The 24,201-nt window shown below is 46.8% G+C and overlaps 1 protein-coding gene across 10 annotated transcripts in view; it reads right to left on the bottom strand.

Annotated features, from left to right (window-relative positions):
• Nucleotides 1-3,349: 3,349 nt before the first annotated feature.
• Nucleotides 3,350-24,201, bottom strand: part of AKAP13 (A-kinase anchoring protein 13) — a 205,516-nt gene continuing 184,664 nt past the window's right edge. For 6 of the 10 annotated variants that reach the window (XM_063412789.1, XM_063412788.1, XM_063412791.1 and 3 more), the window contains 17 exons: nt 23,917-24,063; nt 23,082-23,332; nt 22,339-22,464; nt 22,116-22,233; nt 21,339-21,587; nt 19,417-19,493; nt 17,888-18,069; nt 17,724-17,806; nt 17,220-17,399; nt 16,335-16,499; nt 15,159-15,227; nt 14,203-14,273; nt 13,654-13,698; nt 12,443-12,493; nt 11,675-12,124; nt 9,651-9,963; nt 3,350-8,829 (listed from right to left, as the gene is read on the bottom strand). In XM_063412789.1, the coding sequence (XP_063268859.1) occupies nt 8,780-8,829; nt 9,651-9,963; nt 11,675-12,124; nt 12,443-12,493; nt 13,654-13,698; nt 14,203-14,273; nt 15,159-15,227; nt 16,335-16,499; nt 17,220-17,399; nt 17,724-17,806; nt 17,888-18,069; nt 19,417-19,493; nt 21,339-21,587; nt 22,116-22,233; nt 22,339-22,464; nt 23,082-23,332; nt 23,917-24,063 (2,627 nt within the window). In that variant the 3' untranslated portion in view covers nt 3,350-8,779. The remainder of the gene's footprint in view (nt 8,830-9,650; nt 9,964-11,674; nt 12,125-12,442; nt 12,494-13,653; nt 13,699-14,202; nt 14,274-15,158; nt 15,228-16,334; nt 16,500-17,219; nt 17,400-17,723; nt 17,807-17,887; nt 18,070-19,416; nt 19,494-21,338; nt 21,588-22,115; nt 22,234-22,338; nt 22,465-23,081; nt 23,333-23,916; nt 24,064-24,201) is intronic. The other 4 variants (XM_063412793.1, XM_063412798.1, XM_063412790.1 and 1 more) reach the window with 3 other exon arrangements.

Here is a 24,201-nt window from a genome sequence, read left to right as displayed (position 1 = left end):
CAGGTGCAGGGAGGAGGGCGGACACCCTTCGCTCCGTTTCTGGGTCATGTCTGCAGGAATTACACACGCACGCACAAGCAGGAGCTGCTTCCCCGTGGCAGCTCCCGGCACCCGGCGGAGCCCCCGCGGCCTGCGGGCCGCCCTGCCCACGCTGCCGCCCCGCCGGGCCGCGGCTGCTCCCGGCCTCCCCGCGGGGCTCTGCTAATGACTCACCGCTCCTGCTCGCCTCTAATTAGGCTCATGTGTAATTAGGCTCGCTGGAGAGATGCGGCTGGTGAGAAGCAGCCGTTTGGTGAAAGGAAAGGGGAAAGAAAGAGCATCTGGAGATGGCGGAGGGAGAGACGCCAGGCTGCGGTAAGAGGTCAGGGGCGTTGGGAATTGCCAGCTGAGCCGCATCTGTGCGAGGGATGGACCGTAAAGGAGGAGAGCAGAGGGACCGAGTCCCCTCTGTACTGACACAGAGCAGTTCCAGCGTGCAGGGACAGTGGGCTGGGGGAGCCCCGAGCCTTGGGCATCCCTGGAACAGAGGCAGGAGAGCAGGCTCTGGAGCAAAGCCTGCTTTGGGGGTGATTCAAGAGGTGTGAAGGCAGCTTTAGGGGAGGCATTTACTGCCTGCTCATCCCTGTGAGAGCTCAGGGTGCTCATATCACTTGCTAGTGTCAAATGTTATTTTCCGCTTCATTTCTACATGGTTCAACCTCCTAAAAATCAAGACATTTACCATATTGAACATTCCTGCAACAAATTAACAAGCCCCAGGTGTCTTGAATGGCAAAGGTAAGTCATTACTTTACCATTCACCTTGTATCTGATCACAAGGCATCTCACTCACTCACTGCACTAATTAGGGTTTTGCCTTTCCTTCTCTTAATAAACCCTCCATGAATGAGTGGCCTGTCTGCAAGCCCAGCCCAGCTTGCACCTGTGTCCTCCCAGACCTCCAGTTTCTCTTCCTGAAGGCAGTGCCAGGACTGAACCCAGCAAGGGCAGGGAAAGGGAAATGCAGATAATGCAAATGTTTAAGCTATTACTAAACCATATTTCCAAAGAGCCTCTCCTGTGCCTGTCAATGCTCCTTTTAGAGGCTCATCCCATTCTAAGGATCCTGTATGGCCCCTTTTAGGTCAGTGTGCCAGTGAAAATCCAACCACATCCAACGAAGCCACAGAGATATTTTGCTCTAACTTTGGGAGCCAAGGAAGGGCTGGGCAAGAAAGCTGGGATGCTCAGAAACCCATCACTCTTTCCTGGGACCATCTAAATTGATTGATCCCTGTGGTCTGGAGAGAACATCCATTTCATTGTCTTAGCTGTGCTGTAATGGCTCAGAGCATGGAAATTGTGAGCACATGAAATTGTGGAAAGCTGGTTAAGGATAGTCAAATTAATATATGGAGGTGTTCTGGAGCAGCAGGGCCCTTTGCTTCCTCCTCTGCCAAAGGTAATTTGTATTGCCTGCATTGGAAACAGGAGGTTTGGAGGACCAGAGCTCAGGGTGACTGGTTTGCTCTGCAACCCAGCCTTTCCCTGGCAGGAGACTGATTCAGAAAGGATTTGATTTTCTCCATGTGGTTTGCCATCAGTACATGTGCTGTCCCATCTCCTGTGCCCAATGTCCTTTGTATCGGAGCAGCATCTCCCATTCCCAGCAGCTGCAGCAGCTGTGGTTTTCCTGCAGCAATGCAAAGGCTGGGGGTGCCCCAAGGGGTGCTTTTGTCAGGCATGCAGGTTGCAGAGCCAAGAGGGGCCACAGGAAAATGTGCTTTTTAAAAGCCATACCCAGGAGCTGACAGTTTGGGCGAAGGCTTTTATTCAACTTTGGTAAATAGGTGAGCTGGGACGCCTGGGAATGCAAATAAAACCAGGACTACTGAGCAGCCGTCGAGATAAATGAGCTCTTTCATCTCCTGTCTCACACCCAGGGGTTGCCTGTCTTGGAGCAAGTGCTGCGTGACAGGGTGTAGGTTCAGGTACGTGGACGTGACTCAGGCTTTCAGAACAGCATGTGCAACACAGCTGAGAGGAGGGAAAAAACACCAGGCAGTGAGTGCACTGCTGCCTAACGGGGGCTGGTCTTCCCTGACGTCTGCTGAGGAGCAACACAACACCCCAAGCAGCTGACAGCCCAAAGCTTTGATCAATAACTCATTCTTGGGACTTGATGCTCTTTGTAGGTCCCTTCCAACTCAGGATATTCTAATTCTGTGAATACATATCTGATTCTCCTCAAGCAATCCTTTCTCCTTCCCAGTTGTATCTCTGAGGTCAAGAGGAGTAACAAATGGAAAAGAAGCAATTCCTCTGCCTGAAAATCAGTACACAGGGGGTGAAGGGTGCAGGTCTCCTGCTCCTCCTGCCAGGGGAGAGGATGCTGGAGTCCTGTGCAGGACTGGCAGTACAGGGCCAGCAGTGATCGCTTCTGTGATCCAGCAGAAAGTGGTTGTGGGGAAACCCCAGCCGCTGTGGTTCTCTGTGACTTCTCATCATCATGGCTCTGTACTTCTGGCACCCTCTCCTGCCTGGACTGATGCCTGCAGGCACTGGGAACACCGTGTACCTTATCATGGAATCACAGAATAGTTTGGGTTGGAAGGGACCTTCAAGATCCTTTTTCCACCACCCCTGCCACAGGCAAGGAATTTTCCACTGGACCAGGTTGCTCCAAGCCATGTCTGACCTGGCCTTGAACACTTCCAGGGATGGGGCATCCACAGCTTCTCTGGGCAACCTGTTCCAGTGCTTCCCCACCCTCACAAAGAAGACTTTTTTTCCTTACTTTGTTTGGCCAGGGGAGACCTGGATGTTGGGTACAGCATTTCTGATGGGTCTCTTCTTGCAGGAGATATGGGAACACCTAAGTCACACAGCATTGTGGACCCTGTCCTGTGATGAGATGCAGCATCTCTGGTTCTCTAAGCCAGAAGAACCAAAACCCTCTGTGTCTAGGATGTGCCAAAGACACCGAGCCGTGTTAGGGGCTCACGGGAGCTCTGTGCCATCAGCAGCACATGCAGCCCCCAGACTCCCATTATTCTCACCATGGGGCTGAAGAGGCAGAGAGAACAGCTCTGACACTTCCCCTTCTTGTACAAGGATGAAAAGCCCTGTGGGTGGAGGGGGAGAAAAACCCGCAGAATATCACATGGCCATCTGTCCTTCAGTCAAATGCAAATCTTGTAAGAGGATGAAAATAAGTTAAAGAGTCCAGTGGGTTCAAACAGGAATGGAGATGATAAAGGCACTGCAAACATTTGATTACATGTTGAGGTTAGGGCTCTTCATCCAGCTTTAGTGCAAAAATGCCATCAGCAAAAATACCAAAGGTGTGGGAAAAAATCAGGCAGAAAACTCAGACTTAAAATCAAATTTATTCAGAGGAAGAATCATTTTACAAGAGGTTGATACTGATAACTAAAAAGGAAGATAAATAAGAGCATGTTACGAAACCAAATGGTTTTTGCCAAGTTACGGAAAAACGGAAGAATTTTACAGTCAACAACCTGGTCACTTTTTACATAATTACAAATTAACATACAGCAATTAGGTTTTATTCTCCTCTTTAAAAATCTTTTGTCCCCAACTCTTTTTCTTTAGGGTTCAACATGAAAATGCAAAGCTGCTTTTTTTTTTTTTTCCTTTTTTTTTAATAAGAAACAAACCGAAAGCAGAGGTATATCAGGTTATTATAATACACCTCAATGCTCTGAGAATTACTCAAGTGCATTCCATATTACCATATTAGTACAAAATAAACACTAGGCTAAACTTTAACCATAGGCGAACTGAACCGGCCACAGACTTTTACTTCTTTTATTTTTTTTTTAAGTCAGTGTTTAATATTGATAAAGAAAATAGTAGGATTACTTTAAAGCATGGAAAAGATGGATACCTATGGACAGCTTAAATACATACAAAGCTCATAGCTGTATGCAAAGCAGTGAATGTTATCCTCCAAGCAATGGAAGCTGAATTATATCTGGGCAAAGCATCAGAGCCAGTGAAATGCATGTGGAAGGAAAGGGCACAGTGCCCTGGAAACGCAGGTGGGAAAGGAGCTGGCATTACACTTCTCATGACTGAAGAGCACAAGGTGTAGGAGATTTGGCCAGTTCAGCTCGCCTATATTTAAAAATTAGCTGTATCACTGATGACGAATCGTGGTTTGCTGCCTCTTCTGACAAATGAAGCAAGAGTTGTGAGCAGCAGCAGGGGAGTTTTTTTTAATTTAAAAGTGTGCCCTAAATCATGATAAATTCCCAAACCTGGCCAGCAGGCAAAATAATTTCCAGAGTTCTGGTTAACAAGGAATGTTTTGTGGCATTAGAGCAGATATTCTCCTGTGTCCCCTGCCCAGTCCTACCTTGCTTCATGCCATAGATATCCCAGACACCTTCCTTGGGATTTGGCACCTGAAGAACCTCTTCTGACTCGGTGGCATGTGGAAGGACTGGAATTGAGTGTTTCAGCAACAGCTGTGAGATGTCCTAGTGACTCAAGGAAGGTGCAAATGTGATTGGACTCTCTGGATGCAAATCCACACAAGCTGTGACATTACTGTGCTGCCCAGCACTGTCACACCTCCAGAGGGAAGAGTCCACCCTCAGTGGGGATGACAGCTTCTGTCCCAGGGAGGGCACCTGGGAGGTGTCCCACTGGCCTGGACACTAAATGATGCATAAATCACTTATTTGGATGCATCCCCTCACATCTCCTTCACTCGGAGTTTCTCCAAGAAAAAGGAGATGGAGGGAAAACTACTGGAGGGGCTGCTTCCCTACCTGCTGTGAGGAAGGTGATGGTGAAGCTGACATGGGCTCTCCTGGGGGATGTACCAAAAGCCAGTTCTCTTGTCTTGCCACTTAACCTATCTGCAGTGGGACTGTAGTCAGTATTCACACCCATTTTGGTCTGAAAATAATACAAAAAGCTTGGCCCTTCCTCCCCTCTCAGGGAAAAGCCAAACCAAACCAGGAACACGCCTACTTGAAGCTCTGATTTTGCTGGGGATACAGAAAGGGAAGCAATGGCAAAACTGATTGTCTCCAAATAACTATAATTAAAAGGGGAAAGACCAATTCCATTTAAAGTGCTTTATGGCATAAAACTGACATCAAGTTATGTGTTGAGATGATCACTTCATTTAAAAGAATCTAGGGCCAAGCCCAAACAACCCCCATGGAGTCTCCCACCCTTTGCTACAGCTGCTCTCTGCTGCTGGGTATTCTGGCACCCCCAGTTAATACTGGCCACTTTGTACTTGTCTGAGCCCACACTCTCCCTGGACACTGAAACCCCTCCCCTGGGCAGTGGGAGAGCAGGCCAAGAAAAGCCCAAGAAAATCAAATTTGATTTCTGCCCTCCATGAAACACCAGCACAAACAGCTCCAAGAGCCCTCAGAAGATCCTCTTCTCCTCCAACAACATGGGCTTCAAATAGATGTTTTTGAACCTCCTCTGAGTCCCAGGAACCCAATGCAAAACAGGGAGGTTTGGGTGCTCCAAATGGGATTGAGAGACTGGCTCTGGGAACTAGCAACAGGCTGGGCTGAAGAAATAACATGCTTTCAACAAGTGCAGGATGGATGCCAGGCATGAACTGGAGCAAACACAATTTTAAGGCCAGGAAGAGGAAAGGTTTTGGTGCTGTCAACCTGGGACCATACTCTAGCAGACAGTGCTAGACAGCCTTCAGGGATCACAGCAGGAATCTGACTCCAGGAGCCTATGCCAAGCCTTTCCAAAGAAAACCAGAGATGGGAAAAATAAAAGGCTAAAGAGATAAAAACAAGCCCTTACCTTCCTAAAGGTGAAAGAAGGAGGAAGCAGTGTGGGAGGAAAGGCTTCACTCCAAAAAAGTGAATCATACAGTAACAGACATCCTCCAGGGACAAAGGTCTGTCCACCAGAATTTAAGACACAAACAGCTTTGTTGCACAGGATTTCTGGTCAGTGTATTTCTCACACCTGTGATTTCTGTCAAGGAACCTTGACAGGGACCTTGGGAGATCTCTTAGCCAATAGTGTTTGCACTTCAGACACTGAATGCTCTTTTTGATTTGCACAGCTCAGGAGCGATGGTGAGGCCAGGCACACTCAATCCTGCTGCCCTGGGTCACACATCTTCCTTTCGGTGCCCTTCCCAGAGCAGGGGACGTTGCTGTGTTGTGAATATAGCACATGCTAGGACTGGGGAAAAGAGAGTGGGATAAATTGAGAAGTTCATAGTGGCAAAGGCTGTTCCAGACTGAGGGGAACTCTGATGTACCAGTGCCCTGATCTCTGCTCACACAACAGTAAGTAAGCCACGTTTTGCTTTGGTTTCCAAAAATTTCAGCTTGCAGAAAAAACATTTGTGTTTGCAGATGTATAAACAGCAGGCAGAAATTACCTTCTGAAGCTGGTGGTTTTCTTATGAAAAAGGTAACACCACACCAGCAGCATGTGCCTCCTTCAGCTCCCTTTGGGTCCCGGAAAGCAACTAGACCCTCATATCACTGCAAGGCACTCCATGCTTTGCTTTCTCCTTTGCCTCCAAAAGGAATGAGAAAACCTAACCAAAATGTTTAAACAAGGAAACTAATTGACAGGAGGAGCCTTGTCTGAAGTTACTGTTTTTTTCCAGACTTTTTTTGGCCTCAAGATGCTCTGCCTTGAAGAAAGCTCTCAGCTGAAATTGTGTGACTTTGGGCACAGAATGAGCTGCAAAGCAGCACTGCCCAACCCCAAGATTTGTAGGAAATGGAGATGAGAACATTTGGTTTACCAATCTTTTGGTAAGAAAACAAAACAAACAAACAAAAAAAAATTAAATGGGAGGAAAGAGAAAAAACTCCTCAAACTATTCCCAAAATAAAAGCAAAAGTAAAAAGAAATAAAAAAATAAAACCAAGTAAACTTTTTAAAAAAATTCTTTCAGATAAAATGAAAGATAAATATTTTTGCAAGCCCTGCTTGCAATTACAAAAAAGCACCAAATAGTATTTAAAAAAATCCTTTTTACTTTCTTTTTTTTTCTCTTTTTCTTTTGAGTTTTAATAGTGTAGAGAGCTTCCAAAGCAAGCAGGGTTCCTGCACCAGGACAGCCCAGCCCAAGCATCCACCTCACCATCAGTGTTTCTGATACTCATCAGCACTAACTCTGAAAACTGCTGTGGGTCACCAGCTTGTGACAAGCCTGAGAGCAAACTGAAATCAAACAATAGTACAAGAAGAGAAATTATTTTTTATCTCAAAGAAAAAAACTGGTAGGAAAGGAAATGCACCTGACAGCTTCAAACTCTTGAGCAAAACCTTGACCTATTTTGAAGCTGGATTTACAAATCCACTTGGGTAATTCTCCTGACAGCGTTTGGAAGAAAGGTGATTTTTCAGAGAAGTGTGTCTCGTGTTTTTCCTTCTCCACTGAACACATCCCTGTATTCCACAACTCTACAGACACGCGACAGCTGGCACAGCAAGGGCTGCCCTTGGAAATTCCTGTTCTGCAGGGACACTGCACCCAGGGGCTGTGGGGACATGGCAGGCTGGATTCCAGACTTGTCCCACAGGGGGTTTGTCCATCAGAACCTTTTTCTCCCCAAAAAAGGTTTCTTAGTGCCCAGTATTGCACAGCCATAGGGATAAGAGCCAGTGTCTCACTGACCTGCTAGGACACTGCTGCTCTCACTCTGCCTCAGAAACGAGCAGGGCAAGAGAGAAAATCCAGAGAAACAGAAGCCCAACAGCAGCACAAAAAGCAGGCTAAGAAAAACACACAGAACAGAACAAAGATCCCTAAAAGCAGATTTTTAGCCACCCCCCCACTCAGTCATTAGGCTCGTATGGGGATGTCAGATGCAACTGGAGAGCTCTATTCCAGCAAAAACATAATCTTTACTCCAGGAATGGGAGGGAGGGAGCTGGAGCTCAAAGAGATTGTGTAAAAAAATGATGCTGTTGTTTCCATTTGAACAGTCTGTTCTGGCTCCCTGGGATGGCTTTACCAGCCTACCAAAATTCTCTTTTCTGCACCATTTTAAATATACCCAGTAATGTTCTGCTTGACTCTGGAAACAGTTTGACATTTGATTCCTCTGCTCCACAGAAATCGTTCAGAACTATTTTAAATTTTAATTTTTTTCCTCGGAGTTGTTGCTTCTGAATGCTGTTACTGCTTCCTTCTGAAACCAAACAGCCCCTATCCCATGAGCACAGAAGGGGTGTGCAGGTCACTGTGTTACAGCTGGAGCAGTAAGAGCAAGATATTTAATATCTACACACTCCCTGAAAGTTGTCAGGTATCATCTATCCCCAAGGGTGGACCTTGGCTGTAGGGACTGTACGTATATCCCAGTGGATACATAGACACATATATGTATATATACAGTATATCTATATATGCCAGTGTGTACGCACCATTGAGTCCTAATCTTTTGCTAAATGATTGGTTTTGGTTCTTTTCCCCAGAAAAGGGGAATTTGAAGGCACAAACCCCTTAAGGCTATGTTCTCTCATGCTTTAGCATTAAGAAGAGACAGACAACATCTACCCCAATCCATTTGACCCCAGGTTTGCCCAGGGAGACAGTCCTGTGTGCCATACAGGCACCAGCCTCTGCAGGGGGAATTCACCTACAACCACAGGAGAGAGGCCCTTATCCAGCACTTAGCAGACTTCAGAACAAGTTTTATTTAAAACCTCCAGGTGCTTGTCCAGCACAGGCACCAGGCACGTGCTGTGTCACAGGCAGGGAGATGTCCACGGAGCCAATGCCACGAGTGACCACTGGAATTGTCCATGCTCAGCAGAAGATCTCTTTGTTCTCTGGAGGTGCTTCTGACGAGGGGGAATCTGTAGCACCAAAAAACAACATGTGGGAATCACTATGGGAACACAGGGACACAGCAGGCAGAACGGGGCTCTGTGTGCACAGAAACTCCACTGTCTGCCAAATCCACCGGGCCCCTTAAAAGATGCTCAGCTCCCTGATGAGCTACCATGAAATTACACCTTGTAACGGGTGAGATTTCCTGTGCACAAGCTGGAAAACATCAGTGAGCTAGCATGAATGAAGGCGGTCATCCGAGGGCATGGGCTCAAGTTTCATGTGGGTCAGAGGTTTGAAGTGCAGCTCTGAGTCCTAAGGGGATGCAAAACTACCAGACAAAAAAAAAAGTTGTATGTTTTTCTTTCAGATCAAGAGACAAAACAGACCAGCTTGAGGGAAAGGGAGAGGCCACCAGAAGGCTTGTGGGTATCACTTCCAAACTGCCACAGAGCTAAAGCAGACATCAGTGCCTCAGGAGCTGCAACAGCCAGGAGCATCCCAGCAGCAGCTCCTTCTGTGAGCACTGACACTGAAGCAGAACATTTTCCTCCTTGAAGCAGAGAATCCAGCCCATGGAGGCTGCTCAGGATGGGATGGGAAGGGAAGAAACAAGGAGAGGAATGTGTGTCCCTCTGACAACCCCAGGGGCTGCAGAACAGGCAGAAAAGCCCATGGAAGATCACTTCAAGCTGCGAAGTTCACTGAGCAAAGCTGCCCTTCCCCATCCCCGTGACACTATCCTCATTAAAGCCAGAGTTTGTGGCTTCCACAAGTTTGCTGGCTGAAGGAGAACAGCCATCTTACCAACCCTGAAAAAGCACCTGTGAGCTCCCCTGACACTCACCAGACGGCTGGGAGCGATGTCCCCTGCTCTTTTTCTTCTTTTCCTTCTTCTCCTTTGGTTTGGCTAAACTGAAGAGGCGGGTAGGCATCTGGGTCTGTTCCTCAGCTGCCTTGTTAGTCTGGTTTGTTGTGCTAAGCAAATGGAAAGTGCTTTTCTCTTTGTGTGTCCTTGAAAGACTGTTCCTTTTGGGGGAGACAGACAGTTCTGCATCAAAGTGCCCTTGTTTAGGAAGGGAAGGGTTCTTCTGCATGGAGGATTCATCAATGCTGGACTGGGAGGAGACTCTTGCAAGTTTCTCATGTAGATCTGGAACCTAGAAAAGAAAAGTGTTTCATGAAAGAGGCTAGCAGAGAAGATGGATAGAAAAGGTTTCCCAGACCACTCACAGAGGCTGTTCTTGTGAACATCCAGCTCATTCACCAGGTAAAACGTGGTCCCCATCCAGGCAAAGTAAAGAGAGAAAAGCCCTCTCTGTTCAAGATGAAAAAACGAGGCATACAAAGAGTAACACTCCACTATCTTTTGCTCCTACATGTACTCTGCTATGTATCAACAAGCCAAGGGCAAATATTCTCTAAGATCTCAATAGCAAGACTCACCCTGCATCGTTTGCACACACAGATGGTGGCAGGAGGCCAAGCAGCAGCGTGCCTCTCTGGGAAGGGAACGCCAGCACACGGCACGGGAGCACCATGTGTCAAAGGAAGCCTTCCCAAGCAAAAGATGAAAGCAAAAGCATTTTTCCTGATTTTTTTTTTTCCTAACGGCTGTCTCAGGATGTAATTGAGCTTGCACATTCAAAGGGAAGATCAAAACAAGCCCAACAAAGCTCGACTGAACTCTCTATTAATAGCTCTGCAATGTCAGTCAGATACCTGTCTTGAGAAGGTGCTTCCTTCTCCTAAATCTCTTAGGCCTTGAAGGCATTTTACCTCTCAGCCTCTCCCACAGCATCCATGCCCCTTGTCTGCAAGTGCTTGGAGCTGGAACAGCTTCACTGGCTGCTTGGAAAACTTCTGGCTTGATCAGGAGCCAGGTGGGAGGGAGCAGGACCTCCTTTGGTGATTAGCTTTTCTGGCTGCTTTTACTGACTGCTCAGTGCCACAATTAGGCCATTCAGGCATCCAAAATCATTCCCATTCTGCAATCCAACATTTAGAAACTAACTCTGCTACAGCTCTAAGCAAATTACAGTCAGAATTAGTGAGTTACAAACAAACAAATAATCAACAGGCTTAAGGATTATATTCAGTCCATGTTTTGCCAATGGTGCTTGCTCTCCTCAGTAAGACTGCTGCACAGTTGTAAAGGAATAAACCTTGGCTTGCTGCAAAATGCCCAAACCAGGATCTGTGTGTGCATTTTTCTCTGTGGTTGTGAGCAGACGCCAGAAGCCTCTTCCAGCAGAGCTGGGGACGTTTGCTCACTGAGCCACAACTGGGCTGCAGGTGCTCAGTCTTTTCAGGACAGGGGCAATGCCATCTCTTGGCTGGATATTGAGAATGCTTTTGGAGATGGAAGTCAGCACGTGAACAGCCTTGCCCTGCAGTTATCAGCCTCACAAGTGGTTTTTGTAACAGCTGGAGGCTGCAGGTTACCCACAACACTCAGGCTGTTTCTGCAAAGGAATAAGTGCCTGACCCTGTGCTTGACTGCTCCCCAAAGCTCAGCCCTCGGGTGAAGGCCAACATCAGGCAACATCAACCCCCTGGGACTGCCTGGGGTATCTCCCCTGGGAGCTGCCACCTCCTCTGTGCCATCCCCCAACACACAGACATGGGAGTGGGCAGAGCTCAGGCTGCCCAGCACCAGCCAGGCACCCCCAGTACACCATGGAGCACCAATAGTGGCAGTGCAGCACTGCACATCATATGCAAGGGAAGAGCCAGTTTTAAACACACGTCTGGGGCTGCGCTGGCACCAGCTGTGTGCCCTGTGAGGAGCACGCAGCTCACCCAGGAGCTGGCTGGGAGCTCCCTGCAGGGATCAGCCTCCCACGGAGCCCGGCTGTCGACATCATTTACCTGGTTGTGGTCGGGCTCCTGCCGCATTTGAGCGAACCGCTCCACGTCCTGCTTCAGCTGCACCTTCTCCCTCTCCAGCTGCTTCTGCGCCGCACGCAGCCTCTCCAGGTCGAGCTGGTAGGCCGCCTTCTTCACCTGCAGCTCCTCCCGCTCCCGCTCCAGCTCCTGCCTCAGCCTCTGCACCTGCTCCTCGCGCTGTGCCAGCTCGGCCTCGTGCTCCGCCAGCTCCTTCTCCCGGACCTCCCACTCCTTCTCCCTCCTGCGCCTCTCCTCCTGGTGCTGCGTCTGCTGCTTCTTCAGGTTGGCCAGCTCCTGGCGCTGCTTCTCCAGGCTGCGCTGCTTCTCCTGCTCCAGCAGCGAGCTGGGCCGGAAGAAGCTGCGGCTCAGAGCCCGCTCGCTCAGAGCCAGCTTCTGGTCCTCGATGTAGGTGTCCTGCTGCAGCACCACGCCCTGGGAGAGAGGAGACAGCACTGCAGCATCCTCTCCGTGGGAGAGCACCATCCCTGAAAACCTCAGGGTGCTGCACTGAACCCCTTCTCCCACCAAACTTGCAGCTCAGCACTGCTGCCTGGTACCAGAGCACGCTGGCAAAGCATGTCCCAAATTCACTGGTTCCCTTAGGCAGCAGCTCATTCCCACAGCCTGCAAGCCAGCCCTGGGGTGTCCAGCCATGCAGGGTTGTGACAGGAGAAGGGGAGACAAGGGGCAAAGCAGGACTGGCAGCTCAGGCAAGCAGTGTGTGGGAGCAGGATGAAGGGCTAAGCCTACCTGCAAAGCACTGAGCAGCTTATGGAGGCTGGTAATGGTTTGGAGGACCTGCTGCAAGAAAACAGAAGCGTTGCTGTTAGATCTCACTGGGTGCTGGGTACATGGACAGCACCCTCCTCTCTTGCTCTGTGTCCCACCAGTGGCTCTGACAAGCTGCACAGCCACTCTCTGCACTCTGCTTTTCCTCACTCTTCCCTTGCAATGACTGCATCAATCCCCAGTACACCAATACATCTTGAACATCTCCCAGAAGTGCTTGGCATCACCTCCCTCCCTTCCCTGTCATTGCAGCAGGGGAAGGAACATCTGCAGAGGCACCTTCTGGCCCACAGGCCATGACAAGTCCTAGGCTGTCTCTGCAAACCATTTCCCACAGCATCAGCTTGCTCAAGAACAAGCTGAGTAATTGCAATGAAGCTCACAAGTTCACTTAAAATTTTCAGGAAAAAATTTCCAGGGGCAAAAAACAAAAACAAAAAAGCAATCTTTAAATGGATGTGGACTATTTGTAGCCTTCTCCCTCATCTGATCCATACAGGACCCACTGCCACCAGGCAGAAAAGCTGCACTACAGCAGGCACACAAGTGTAGCAGGTGTGTTCTTGGAGGCTTTCTGAAAATACAGAAATGCAAGTGCCTCATGCATTAATACAGAGCAAGCTACTTTGGAGTGATGCCCTATCCCTAAATTTAGCCTAGCTAAAAATTTCTTTGAATCTCTCATATCCTACAGTTAATCTCAAGAAGAAAAAAGAGCACTTCAGTATTTGCAGTAGTGGAGTGATAGCCAGTATTAAGAGAACTGCTTCTCATTTTGTCATTAATGCTAATTGGGAGTTATGAATGTGTATCAAAGGGAGAATAGAAGTCTAATTGCCCCAATTCACTGCACCTGCAACATAAAATTAAACTCTCTCTGTCTGCAGATGCTCAATAAATACAGCCCTGTGCATCCTGGTGGTAATTAACCCTTGCTGCTTATAATCAGCACATATCATCTTGCTGGCAAGCAGATGACAATCAGTGAATTCCCTGTCTAAACATCCAAGGTTAAACAAATAAATGACACAGTGGGTTCAGCTTAATGTATTTAAAAGTCTAGATGTGCTTCAGCAAATTAAATGTGTTTTCTTCTACATTATCACCTATTGAGACAAATTCTCTAGCCACTTAAATGAAGGGAACAGCTGAACAGTGGAATCAATTCTTACCTCGTTATTCCTTTTCAGCATGAACATCAAATTAGCATTTCCACCCTATGACAAGATCACAAATTTAATATGAGGACAATGAAAAATCATAGCAAATGTCTTCTGAAGCTGAACTAATGACACATCCATTAAACACTCCCCTCCACCTTCCATTTTGGGAGAATTCATGCATGTTTTTAGGCCACTTAGAATCATATAGAACAAAATGTTAATTAGGTATTATTTTGCAGTTATGTGATGGATTGATCCCCAGAAGGAAAAGGTGCAAGGTTGTAGCTGACCTTAGCATTCCAGTAACAATGCAAAATTAAACACATGCCCTGGCTGACCTGCAGGCAGATGGTAGCTAACCTGTGCCACTAAGGAGTATGACTGATTTGCAGTGGTTTTCAAGTCAGTGGGTTTGGGTGCATATTTCACATTTTATTTTACTTTTAACTTATTAGGATGTACCTAACTGTCATGAAATTTTCAGGCATTTTTCAAGGCTAGAGCTGTCACTCCTGAAATCTGATCTCAGTGGTGGCAGGCACACAAACCAAGCTGTACCTTCTTTAAAATGCTGTCTGACTCTGTTCTCCGAAGGTCCTGAGCATCGTCGCCTTCATCTTTCGCTCCACCTAAAGGAAGAAACCAGCATTGACATCGGTTATTCAACATTTTAAGGCAGAGATGAACTTGCTAAAGTCTGAGAAATTTAATACAGGAAACTCACATGTTCCACAAAAGCGGACACAGAGCTCTTGACATTTTAACTAAATGAATTTGAGCCCTAAATATATGGAACACGTCAGCACTACCAGAAAAAGTGGATGTGAATTTAGATTAGGGTTGACTTTGGTTTCAGAGAACGTGCTGATAAATTCAGTACACTGCTATTAACTCCTGCTCTGTCTAGCTCTGCACTGCTGTCTACTACCACAGAATACTTGCTGAGAAGACATGAGGCAGCATAAGAGCAGATGGAAGATGATAACAGAATCATATCAGGGTATTATTGCAGGTATAGTTTCAATGCCTCTCTTGTGCAAGTTAATTTACATCTGGGTCAGATACTGCTGTGCAACACCCTGTGTAATTCTATCCTAACAATTTATCATTAACCTTGGCTATCAGACACCTGGATCTTCAAAGGGACACTGGGCTTCTCTTTCTAACTTCCCCCTGGATGGTTCATACCAGTGCTCCTGAGCAGAACTGTGCTGACCTGTGGGGACAGGAGGGCTCTGACCCTCGCCCTGTGCTGCCCTTCTGCTCAACAGGAATCACACTTCCTCTAGCTCTTGCCAAGACTCTTGTACTCCTGTTGCCAGCTGAGATGCAGCCCATGGGGAAAACCCACACCTGCAGTAGCAACCTTCCTTCTGCCACTCTTAAATAACTTTACATAAACCTGAACCTGCAGCAGTGTGAAGGACACCACACCTGGTGTAAAGGCCCTCTCCTCCCCCCACCCCTGGCTGGCTCTGCTGTTAGAGGCTGACCCTCAAGTCCTCCTAACAGACCTGCTCTCCTGCGCCACGTCCTGGGACCTTCCACCTCTCTGCAGGAGGAAACTCCTCCCTTCTGCTCTGCTGGAGGGGAGAACGAAGGGGAGTCAGGTTATAAGCCTTGCCCGAGGTTTCACAGGTTGTGAACAGAACAACTGGAGAGAATGCCAGGTTTCATTCCTCCTGGGCAGAACAAATAGGCCCTGCATTCTTTTCCCAATATCTCCCAAGACCCTACAACTACTGAATTAGGTAGAGGTTATTTCTACAGAAAACTTAGATCCAGGCAACAGCTTGAGGTTGTCCCATTCATCATTGCAACAGAGAGAGGCACAACCCTCAGCAAAGCCCTCCAGTGTGAGTATTTTGTCATCATGGTGACAAGGCCCATGGAGGGCTTTGCAGCTCTCCAGTAGAGCTGGGAAAGCCTCTACATAGTTCTCATGTCTGACTGTCTGGAGCTAACACTGCTCCTTTAATGCAGGAGGTCAGACGAGGTCCAACGATCCCAGTGCTGAGACAGACACTAGCACAGCAAAACTGGTTGTATTGGGAGTGTGAGTGAGACCACAGAGAAAGGAATTTGAGGACAGGGAAGTTTCTGATGACTAGAGCAAAGAAAGATGGCATTGGGAAGCAGCCAACTATGCAGCTGAAATAAGCAGTCACGCATTTCTTTGGGAGAGACTTAATTGGAGGAATAATACATGCAGATGTAGGTGGAACATAAATGCATAGAGAGCAGAGACAGGGGAGAAGGTGTTTGATTCAGCAATATCCACATCCATTTGTAAATGCAACAGCATCAGTCTCCTACTGGGAAGAAAAGTGAAAAACAAAGAACAGACCTGTAGATATTACAATAATAACATGAAGAAACTAATTTATTGAGATGCTTTCATGCTTTGAAATGCTTTCATGTGGCACGTAAGTAAAACAGCAAGTACTACTTAGGAAGAGCACAGAGAGGAGTGAAGAGTTCAGATGTTTAACCCTCGTACAGCCACAGGTTCTCACTACCTTCAATCTACCTTTACACAGGCTTTTTTCCTAATCTGTGATTTAATCTATCACCTATTGCTGGAGAGGAGTTGTGAAACCCAAACCACCAGCTGAAGTCCTTCTGAAGCAAGAGGATATGATGATGTGTATTATTAACAAATTCTGATGTGCACACACAGAACTACTCACCCTTGGAGGCGTTCATCTGATGACTGTCAAATCCTCCAAACGTTTCTGCCCTTCGAGGGAGTGAGATGGGGCCAACTCCTCCCTCCTGATCCATGGCAGTGCTGCTGACCTGCTGTCCAAGGGCAGTGCCCAGGCTCCTGTTCACCAGGTCTTGCAGCAGCTCAACTGACAAAAAGCAGCAATGCCTTTGTTAAAGCCCCCCTCAGGTTTCTGAGCTATTTTCATCCATGCCTGAGCTCAGGTCAGAAATTATTTGGTGTACAAAGAATCTAGGTTTCTGTGACAATCACATGAACAGTACACACTGCCCCTAAAAAAACCCACTCTGTCTGACCACTAACTCCAATTCTTGGAGCTCTGCACAAGCTTACACCTCCCTCTCTTCCTTCAGGCAGCCTCGATGTCCTCTGACAACAGCATTTAATAATTTTAGCCTCTCCAAAGATCATACTGGAAAGCAGCCCGAGCTTCCACCTACCCTTGCCTTTGTCAACAGAACTGCTTGTCCCCTGCAGGCACCACAAGTGCCTGCTGGAACCCAGGCCCCACCCTCACATCTTGCTGAGACTGAAGAACAGCAAAAGCCTGGATGGTCCAAATTTCAGCCAAGGATAAATCCCATGCTGCTCCTGACCCCAAAGCAGGTTCAATACATGGTTTTCTTTGTGCTGACTTTCCTGCTCTCTTTCAACACTTCCCAATATCTGCTTCCTTTCCTGATCCTCATGACTTGTGCTTGTGACAATACCATAAGGAGCAGTTTCTCCTTATTTGTTATTCTGACAAAGAGAGAACATCCCCTGCAAAACTGGTGCTTGAGAATTGATGCCTTCACTGAAGGTACCCAATTCTAGTTGGTTACTATAATTTACATGACTGGCTCACCTTCATTTATTGCAGTTTTCATGATTGCCTCTCCTTTTGGAGCCTCTTCTGTGTTGGCTCTGAAGAGCAGCCTGGAGTCTGGCATCTCCTCCTGCACAGAACTGTCTGACATGTCCTGGAAGATCTTCGTCTTCTCCTCCAGCAAGAGCAGGATCTGTTTATCCTTCTGCTGAAGTTGTTCTGTGGGGGTGAACACAAAACAAGGATGAAGACAGAAAATAAAAGCCTTGGCAAGGAAACCTGAGCGATTCCTGAGAGACTGGCCCCATCTAGTGGAGCTCGACAATATGTGCTGGGTTTGGCAGCACGACAGTGCCCTGGGCAATCTGGCACAGCAGGCTCAGAAAATAAATAATGCAAGGAAGGCGAGCTGCAAACCAGGACTGCAATTATTTGCTGGATGCAGGATTGAAGAAAGTCACAGTTCGACCACAAAACCCAACCCAAAACCTCTCGTACATTTTTCCACAATGGCTCCCCAGCTCTGTTCCAGGCAGATTTTACCTTTAAGTCCTCTCACTTTCGCATCGGACAATTTCTTCTCAAACTCAGACTCACAAGGGACTCCTTCATCTTCATCTCTATCCCTGGACAGGAGAGATGGCTCAATTACTACAGGGACACACCCGGAGCACCCCCTGCCTCACAAGAACAGCTGAGTGTCTCACATGGTGTGCATGGTGTCCTGAATGATCTGTATCCAGCCGTTGCGCTCTTCTTTGGAGCTGGCATGGACTTCCACCATTTCAGGATCCTTTCCACCCATGCTGATCAGGAACAAACCCTTCTCTTCATGAGCTACTTCTCGTACAATCAACTTCTTCAGAGAGATCACAGTGGATTTCTGGTCCTTCAGATGGAAAGAAATGGGTGAGGAGGGTGACCAGAGCTAGCTCCCAGATTCAAACTAGCATTGCAAAGGTCCCAATAAACCATAGTGCTACATCTTTCAGGTTTGTAAACATTTTCTGAATGTACTGGCTAATTAAAAAAACAAAATCATTTCAATGGGGCCATAAAAAAGGGATGGGTTTGCTTTCCTCCAACAGTTCTGTAGGAAAAGCAATTTTACCTCACTCCATTTCGAGAAAGAATTAATTTCAAAGTGACTTTGTGGTTTTGAAAACTGTATCATATCTTGCTCTGATCTCATTTTCTACTAACCACACTCTCCCTGTCACTACTACCACACCTCCTAACACTTGGTGCAGCTTGTTAGCCTGCTTCACACACATCATCTTCACCATCTCTCTCCAGGATAAAGCCTTGTTTTCAAATCCCACAAAACCTCTGCTGTTCTCAGCTCACACTGAGTGCTATGTGAGAACTCGTGTGTGAGGTAATGTTCACTGTGTGCTGTGGTCTCTGTGTCATCAGCCTGCTGGGTTACAATGTCCCCAGGCTGCTGTGGCACCTGCACACGAGTCAGCCCCTTTGTGCATTGTGCCACACGCTACAGCTGGGGTGATCTGCTTCACTGGCAGGACTGTATGCAAATCAGCTTCCTCTGTGCAGGGCACTGAGGCCGTGCAGAGGGTTGGGGGAACTGGAATAACAAATTATCAGCTTTCAAAATGCTCAAAGAGTGGAAAGGTCACAAGGTTTAGCCAGTCTAGACCATGCCTGGAAGGTACAGCCCAGCAGACTGCATTAGGCACTGGGTTTTCTTTAGCAGGTCAATGTGCCCAGCCCTTTTCAGGGGCCTGCCCTCAAACCTAATGTTTTTGCCCCTGCACATTATAAATATATTTCTCTGACATTTATTTTCAAGCATTTATTTTCAATTTTTTTATTTTTACTGCCCTGGCATTTCACCTCACTGCCCCCACAGCAGCTCACCATGTATTGGGACATTTCCTTCTGCTGAGGTTCATTTTTACAATGTTTGCATTATCCCCTCGCCCCCTCCCAGCCCAGTCCCTGCTCCAGTGTGCACAAACTGCAAAGCACAAGTGTTCTGAGTGACAGGCAGGTTTTCAAGGCCAATTATCAGCTGTGCCAAGGCGCTGCAGGAAGGGGAGGTGGGGCATGAAGACATGTTTTCCCATCAAAATGAATGGAGTCTGCTCAGCAAACAAAAATGTTCCGAGCAAGAAAATGAAGTTGTTTAGCAGGCGATTGCTGGCTTTGCTGCACAATACAATATCATGGGTCTCTCACATAGAAAAGTAAGAAAGAAAAAAGGTTGAAGCCTTACCAGTGAGGCAAAAACATACTTCTGGTCCTTCTCCTGAAGGAACACGAGCATGTCAGAGAGGAGAACAGCCTGGACTTCTGCAAAAGAAGCACAGAAGTGCAGTATAACCACACAACTCACCCTGGAACAGATTTCTTGTAATAACACCGGTGCTGGGGAGCAGCAGGACTGGTTTTGCAAATCCTGGAAGCAGGATTAACCTCCCAGCTGGCAGGAGGAGCAAGGGCAGTTCCTGGAGATGCCAGATCAGGTTAGCTCTGAACCAGCTTTGCATTAAGCAGGACAAATCAGCACCTGGGCATCCTGCAGGATTTGCTCTCACCCACTGGAGCAGGGGTGCTCCTCTCCAGCCACATGCTCACTACCAGTTAAGACATGGGCATAACAGTGAGAGCCAGAGACATTTATTCAATAGAAGCTCTGTTTTCTCAAACAATCAATATTTCAACCCTCAAGCAAAATATCTGCACAGGAAGTTTTGGGTTTTATGGTTCTCTTGATGAGTGGTTTGCAGGGTGTAAATTATCGTGCAATAACAACATTTGTCAGCTGCAGTTTCTTTCCCAGGAAATACTGACTTCAGGAGCCACCAGTAATTCTGCTCTCAGACAAACACAACTCTGAGGGGAGCCTGCGTGAGACACAGGACCTGGCTTTCTTTCACGGGAGAAGGAAACACAAGCTCAAGCCAACAGAGGATTTTAAATCAGTCTTTTCCCAGAGTACACACAGAGCCTTCCAAGTCTCCTAATAACATATCATAAACTTGCACAGCAACTACCAAGTGTAATGCCCCACCCAGACCCCTTGGTACAAAGAGGTTTTGTGTAATATACTTGGGAAATCTTGTGACAGAAAGGAAGCAAACCAAAAACTTAAATCATCCCATGGGTAAATCCTTCCAGTCTGTTTTGGGAAGACAGAATCCATTTCAGATAAAAGAACCACTAAACTTTAGGCAAAAATGCAAAATGAAATCCAGGCTCTGAGAGGTTTGCAGAAGGTGGCATTTGACTGCCTTTTTCTCTGTTTCACGGACTCCATGCAAGAGGGAAATGCTTAAACCCTTAAACAAAAGCTCATCCTTTAGTTTTTGGTTCATTTCAAATACCACAAAATAACCAGAATATATGAATGATCTACTCTCTCCCTGGGTCTGCACCCTGCCTGCAGGACCTACCTCCCCTAGGAGTTTGCACCACGGACATGTTTGTGCATTTCTATGACTAAGAAATGCAAATGGAGCCTGTGCTTATCACGATTTCACAACAGCTGCAGAACTTGCTCCATCCACTATCTAAAGGCAGTAGTAGTCTTTGGTGCCTAGAAATCATCCCTAAACTTCTTGCTTCCAAAAACCTCAAAATAAATCACACCCCATACGGAATTCCATGTTATCACCACCTCCTGCACAGCACAGCATCAGGCTCCCAGGCCCCATTCATGCCCACAGACCGTAATTTAATCAGCTAATGCTGCAGGGAGGAAGGGAAGCCCAGCCCTCCTGCCAAGCCTGAGGCACAGCCCTGTCTGCTCTTACTGCTACCGTGGTCCCAGCTGAAAGATTCCTTGGGAAATTTAGTGTTTAATTCAGTGGAGAACTTCAGTGCACAGCACTTTAAAAAACTACTTCTGCCTGATAACAAACAAAAAGCAACTCAAGAAAACATTGACCCAACAAGAGGCAGCTGCAGGGACACCAGAGCCTTTCCTGAACAGTTTGTGTCAGCAGCTCAAGAGGTTGAGGAGAAATAAATGCCTGGTGGGGGCAGGTGAGTGGGGGTACAGCAGGGGAAAGCTGGTGTCACAATCTATCAAAGGAGAAGAATAAATCAAGGGTGGAGGCACCAATCTGAGGACTAATCCTACACGAAGAGAGGGTGAATTGCATCCTTCCACAGCAGAAGGCAGGACAGTCTTACCTTTTAACCTGCCAGCTGAGTTTTTTAGTGAAACAGGCCCATCTCGGATGAGCTTCCGATGCCTCAAGTCCTCTCTGGCAAACATCTGGCCACTCTTCATCCTCATGATGGACTTGCTGTCCGTCCTGCTGTAAATCTCCCCAAGACGCATTTTCTTTTCATAATTGCTGACTTTGCTATTGACTGCAGCAATCACATCTTTAACAAGGTTTAATGACTGAGTCAAGTCTTCATGTTCCACTTCATTTTCTTTAAAAAAGAGACAGAAACATCTTGATTTGACTTTGTCTTTCTGCAGTCTAACTCTCCCCAATTTTACTTTCTTCCTTCCTCTTCTCCCAAGTTCCCACATTATAACTTTTTAATACTTAAATGAGATCTTTTCCCCCTTAAAGAGAGTTTCACAAAACCTTTTACATATATGTGGTTGAGCCTGGAGAATATTCCAATGTACTTTCCAATATACTTTGCATATAAGACAGTAGAGATGAAATGTACAAATTACCTACATATTTTAGCCAATAACAAAAAAGCAAGCTGAGATTTTGGAGTCTAGGCATGCTGCATAATTAGCTGCAGACAGACTTCTAACAACTAAATCAAGGTACCTAAACAACTAATCCTAAATGGAAGTATGGAGTTGAGTTATCTCATTGCAGTGATGTGAGATAACAATGACTGGATTAGCTGTTAAGAAAATCTGCTTCAGTTGTAAAGGACCCAAATTTCACACTGGACAAACAAATACGTGCTTAGAATAGAGGAACTGGTCCCTACCTTTGGTGTACTGCAGTATCCTTTGTAAAAGGACTGGGTACTTTGTGATTCTCTGTGTTACCAACAAGATACATTCAGGAATCCCAAGGCGCCTCACCAGGGAGCTGCTCATTTTTTTCTAAGGAACAAAGATGAAAGTTTCAGTTCTGCAGCAAAACACTTCCCCAGAGTGCAGGGAGGACACGTTTTTTCCATCAGCTACATCTGTCCTGCCAGGTCCTACCTTGACAAATGCCTGAAAGCGCTTGTCCTTTGAGTAGAGATCTTTGAAGTAATTGACGGCCTCGTTGTGATGCCCACAGAATTTGCCGTACGTTTTCTTCATTCGCTCAGCGTTTTCCCCAGAGAACTGCAAAGAGTGGCACACACAGCTCCAACCTGCACTGCACTCCTGGGGTGACATCCCAGCAGTGCCTGCCAGGCTCTCAGAAGAACCTGATGAAATCATGTTAGTCCAAAGCACGCAAGCAGAGCTCTGGAGAGTAAAGAGCTGATTTGGGGACTTCACTGAGCTCACACCTACAGCAAAATCTGTGACTCCACTCACACGGCTTAAAAGCCAACCACAAAAAAAGTCAAGACAGACAAAAAGAAGACAGAAACTGAGGATAAAGAAAAGTAAAATGAGCCACCCCAAGTTAAAAGACCAGGTCAGTAATGCAGCCAAGAAATGCAGTGGGCATATTTTGCTGTGAGCTCCTGCCTACACTCCTGTCTGTGGTCAAACTGTTTTGTGCCTGTCAGTGAACGCTTCTCTTTCCCTCAAAATGAACTAAATAATTTTCAACAGTGGACCTTCCTCTGAAAGAGCAAAAACTGCTTCAAAAAGCAGAGGCAAAGACTTTTATGTGTGAAGAGTAAAGGTGCCATCAGCTGTGCTTATCTGACAGGCACAAACAGGAGGGAAGGAAAAGCATCTGGCTTCCAGCTGTGTTCTGAGAACTGCACACATTTTCCAGCACTTACTTGATTCACTAGGATGTCACCTATCCTCCTGATAACAAAGTTCTTTTCACTTTTGTCTGCCAGTGACTCCTTCTTCCTTTCCAGAATCCGCTGGAAAAACTGACTGTGGATGTGCAGCAAGTTTTCCAGGCAGGGAAAGATCTTGTCCACGACTTGCTGATCGTACTGCAGCTCCTTTACCATGGCTGCACTGTACACGTCGTTCATGATCTTCAGGGTGCGGACGTGGTGCATTTCCGTCTGCATTAGCTCTGCACAGGATGAGCACAAGAGTTCATGGGTTACACCACAAGCCATTAGAAAGCTTTTCCATAACTGGCCTTCTCTAATTTGCTTCAGAAAATTTTGTGTCAGGAATTGTAACATCAGTCAAGAGTTTCATGTGTGAGAGAAAAAGGGGGGAAAAGGTGTCCCACAACAGAGAGTTTTGGATATTGTTGCTGGGGTCTCAACTTTCAGCCCTGGTATCATCTTCTTCCTAACACCTCACTGCCAGCCTCCACCCCCTTTCTGCCATACAGGATGGCTCCTGAATCCCTCAGGAAAAGACTTCCTAGTTACCTGCTTGAGCTGGAACCCCATTTGAAAGTCATAAGAAGACAAATGAGGAGAGGCAATTTCTGGGTTTTTGATGGCTTCTGGGTATGTGAAATGCAGAAAGAAAGCTTTCACAGAATACATTATGTTTCTAGGAACTTCAAGAATGAGAGTTTGGCTTTTGAGGAAGTCAAAGCAATGTTCCTATTCATAAGGCTAAACTTTCCTAAATCCATGCATGTGAGTAGATCAAAGAGCTGTTTACAGTGAGAGAAAAGTGAAGGTGCAGATGTCTCACCATAAATCACATCTTGCCGTTTGACAACATCTTTGTATTGCTGCTGTAGGAACTTGCTGTCCACTACTTGGCTCCAGGACTCTGCCTCCAGCTGCTTGGAATCTAATTCCAGGTCTCCCATGAGCTGTCCTTCATTCATGTCTGCACCTTCACAAAGCAACATAAGTGCCATTGAGATGTGGGGAACTTGTCCCATTTGAGATTCCTGACTAATTATTTAGGTTTAGGCTTTGTCAGTCACACCACAGGCATCACACATATTCTCCTTTACTGACACAAACGATC

This window comes from Prinia subflava, chromosome 15 (genome assembly GCF_021018805.1).
Source record: "Prinia subflava isolate CZ2003 ecotype Zambia chromosome 15, Cam_Psub_1.2, whole genome shotgun sequence".
Taxonomy (NCBI): Eukaryota; Metazoa; Chordata; class Aves; order Passeriformes; family Cisticolidae; genus Prinia; species Prinia subflava.
The sequence above is the reverse complement of the archived record's forward strand: the minus strand, read 5'-3'. Positions and strand labels throughout refer to the sequence as shown.